Source organism: Myodes glareolus, chromosome 7 (genome assembly GCF_982192425.1).
Source record: "Myodes glareolus chromosome 7, mMyoGla1.1, whole genome shotgun sequence".
NCBI classification, from domain to species: domain Eukaryota; kingdom Metazoa; phylum Chordata; class Mammalia; order Rodentia; family Cricetidae; genus Myodes; species Myodes glareolus.
In genome coordinates, this window is record NC_142032.1 from 100,666,259 (window position 1) to 100,668,727 (window position 2,469).

At 41.0% G+C, this 2,469-nt stretch overlaps 1 protein-coding gene across 1 annotated transcript; it reads left to right on the plus strand.

The window, feature by feature from the left end:
* The first annotated feature begins 586 nt into the window (after nucleotides 1–586).
* Nucleotides 587–1,934, plus strand: LOC125397244 (olfactory receptor 51I2-like). The gene has a single exon (XM_048429530.2). It carries the CDS (start codon nucleotides 587–589, stop codon nucleotides 1,529–1,531), a length of 945 nt encoding a protein of 314 aa, XP_048285487.2. The 3' UTR covers nucleotides 1,532–1,934.
* The last annotated feature ends 535 nt before the right edge of the window (nucleotides 1,935–2,469 follow it).

Sequence of the window (2,469 nt, forward strand, 5' to 3'; positions counted from 1 at the left end):
ATGGAGCTTAATGATGTCCAGGACTTCCAGTTTCCTAATCCCAGTCTCTGAGTGACCAGGTATGAGCCACCACATCTAGTTTGTATAGCTATCTTTCTGACCATTTATGCCCCATCTGGATAAATGGATGGAGGACTAGGGACCCTACAGTATAGAGGCTCAGTTTCATTAAAATGTAGAGAGAGGAAAAGATCGTGGTCTGAAGAGTAAGTGTTTTGCCTCAAAAGAGGGCATAAGAACTGAAGTCATTGAGACCAAGAATTTTATCGTGGTACTAGAAAAGACTAGTTTCAGTATATCAATAAAATGAGTTCACAGTCTCAAAAGTAAGGAAAAGTAATAGACACTGGTGAGAAAAGGGGCAAATGTCTATTTCCAGGTAAATTCAGTGGGACATTAAAGAGTTTCCAGAAGGTTTGCTTTTCAATGAGAAATAAACTTGAGTGGTATCAGAGTGAAAGTTTCTCTAAATGGCAACTACATACATATGAGAAAGAAAATAATACTGTCCTCAGGCCATGCATGAAACTGCCTGCTTGTCTTCTTTATAGGGCAGAAGTCTAAGCATCTAAGAGGGAGTCCCATGATGGCAGGTGAAGCCCACAACAGCTCTGGGTTGCCTCCCTTCATCTTGACAGGACTGCCAGGGCTGGAGACCTCTCAGCATTGGTTGTTTCTGCTCCTGGGTGTCCTCTACACCATCTCCATAGTGGGCAATGCCCTGATACTTTTCATCATCAAAGAAGAACAGAGTCTGCACCAGCCCATGTACTACTTCCTGTCTCTGCTGTCAATCAATGACCTGGGTGTGTCTTTCTCCACACTGCCCACAGTCCTGGCTGTGTTTTGCTTCCACTTAAGAGAAATCAGTTTTAACTCTTGCATGTCCCAAATGTTCTTTATTCATCTCTTCTCTTTCATGGAGTCTGGGATCCTGCTGGCCATGAGCTTTGATCGTTATGTAGCCATCTGTAACCCACTGCGCTACTCCACAGTGCTCACTGATGCCCGGGTGGTGTGGATGGGGATATGTGTTTTTCTTCGAAGTTGTTGCATGATTTTCCCATTACCTTTCCTCCTGAAGAGGTTGCCCTTCTGCAAGGCTAATGTGCTCTCCCATGCCTACTGCCTTCATCCAGATCTGATTCGCCTGCCCTGTGGTGATATCACCATTAATAACATATTTGGTCTCTTCATAGTCATCTCTACCTTTGGACTTGATTCTGCTCTCATTCTCCTCTCTTATGTGCTCATACTTCGCTCTGTACTGGCTATTGCCTCCCAGGAAGAAAGGCTGAAGACCCTAAACACGTGTGTGTCACACCTGTGTGCTGTGCTAATATTCTACGTGCCCATGGTAGGTGTGTCCATGGCTGCTCGCTATGGGAGGCATGCCCCACGGTATGTGCATACGCTCCTGTCTCTTGTTTATCTGTTTGTGCCTCCAATGCTCAACCCTGTTATCTATTCCATCAAAACCAAGGAGATTCGTAGAAGGCTTTCCAAAATCCTGCTGGGGACCAAATTTTGAGCTGGAGAAGGTAAGGTCAATGTTGCTTACCCTGACTGCACCACCTTGTTCTCTGAAGACCTGCAGACCTGCTTCGACCTGGATTTATTTGTTTGTTTGTTTGTTTGTTTATTTTGGTTTTTGGAGACAGGGATAGGGTTTCTCTGTAGCTTTGGAGCCTGTCCTGAAACTAGCTCTTGTAGACCAGGCTGGCCTGAAACTCACAGAGACTCACCTGTCTCTGCCTTCCAAATGCTGGGATTAAAGGCTTGTGCCACAACCGTCCAGTTTGATCTGAAATTTTAACCTCTCCCTCTCTTTCTCTTTCTTTCTTCCTCTCCCTCCCTTCCTCCTTCCCTCTCTCTTTCTCTCATATTTTTAATTGGGATTCTTGCTATCAGATACTGTATGTATGATAGCATCATTGTGGTTACAATTCACACCAACAGGCTTTGGTGTGGTAAAAAGGTCTAATCAAAATTTAACAAAAAAGCATGTGTTCTGTTTCCTCCTTTTCAAATAAAAAATATACATTCTTATAATCATTCTCCTATTATGTCATGATATATCCCTGCCTTTAAAAAAAGGCTTACATCATCTTGGATTTTTTTATTAACATAGAAACATTGTTATAATGGGAATTAGATTGTTTTCCCCAGAGTTTAGTCAAGAAGATATTAAATTTTCTGTTTCTTTCTTTCCTTATCACAATGCACACCAAATATGCATAAATATTTGATACAGTATGACATCCACCTGGCCTTTAGGACTAGATAAATATTATTTCATATAAATTATATTAAAAGATCTCACTTTTACTAATTTTGAAATTCAGCTAAAATTTTTATTACAGTTTAAATCACATGTAATTTTAAGTATGGTATCCATTAATAAAAGATGAAATGTTAAGAAGGTTGTGTAACAAAATACATGCATTAAGTAGGATGATGATTTGATTT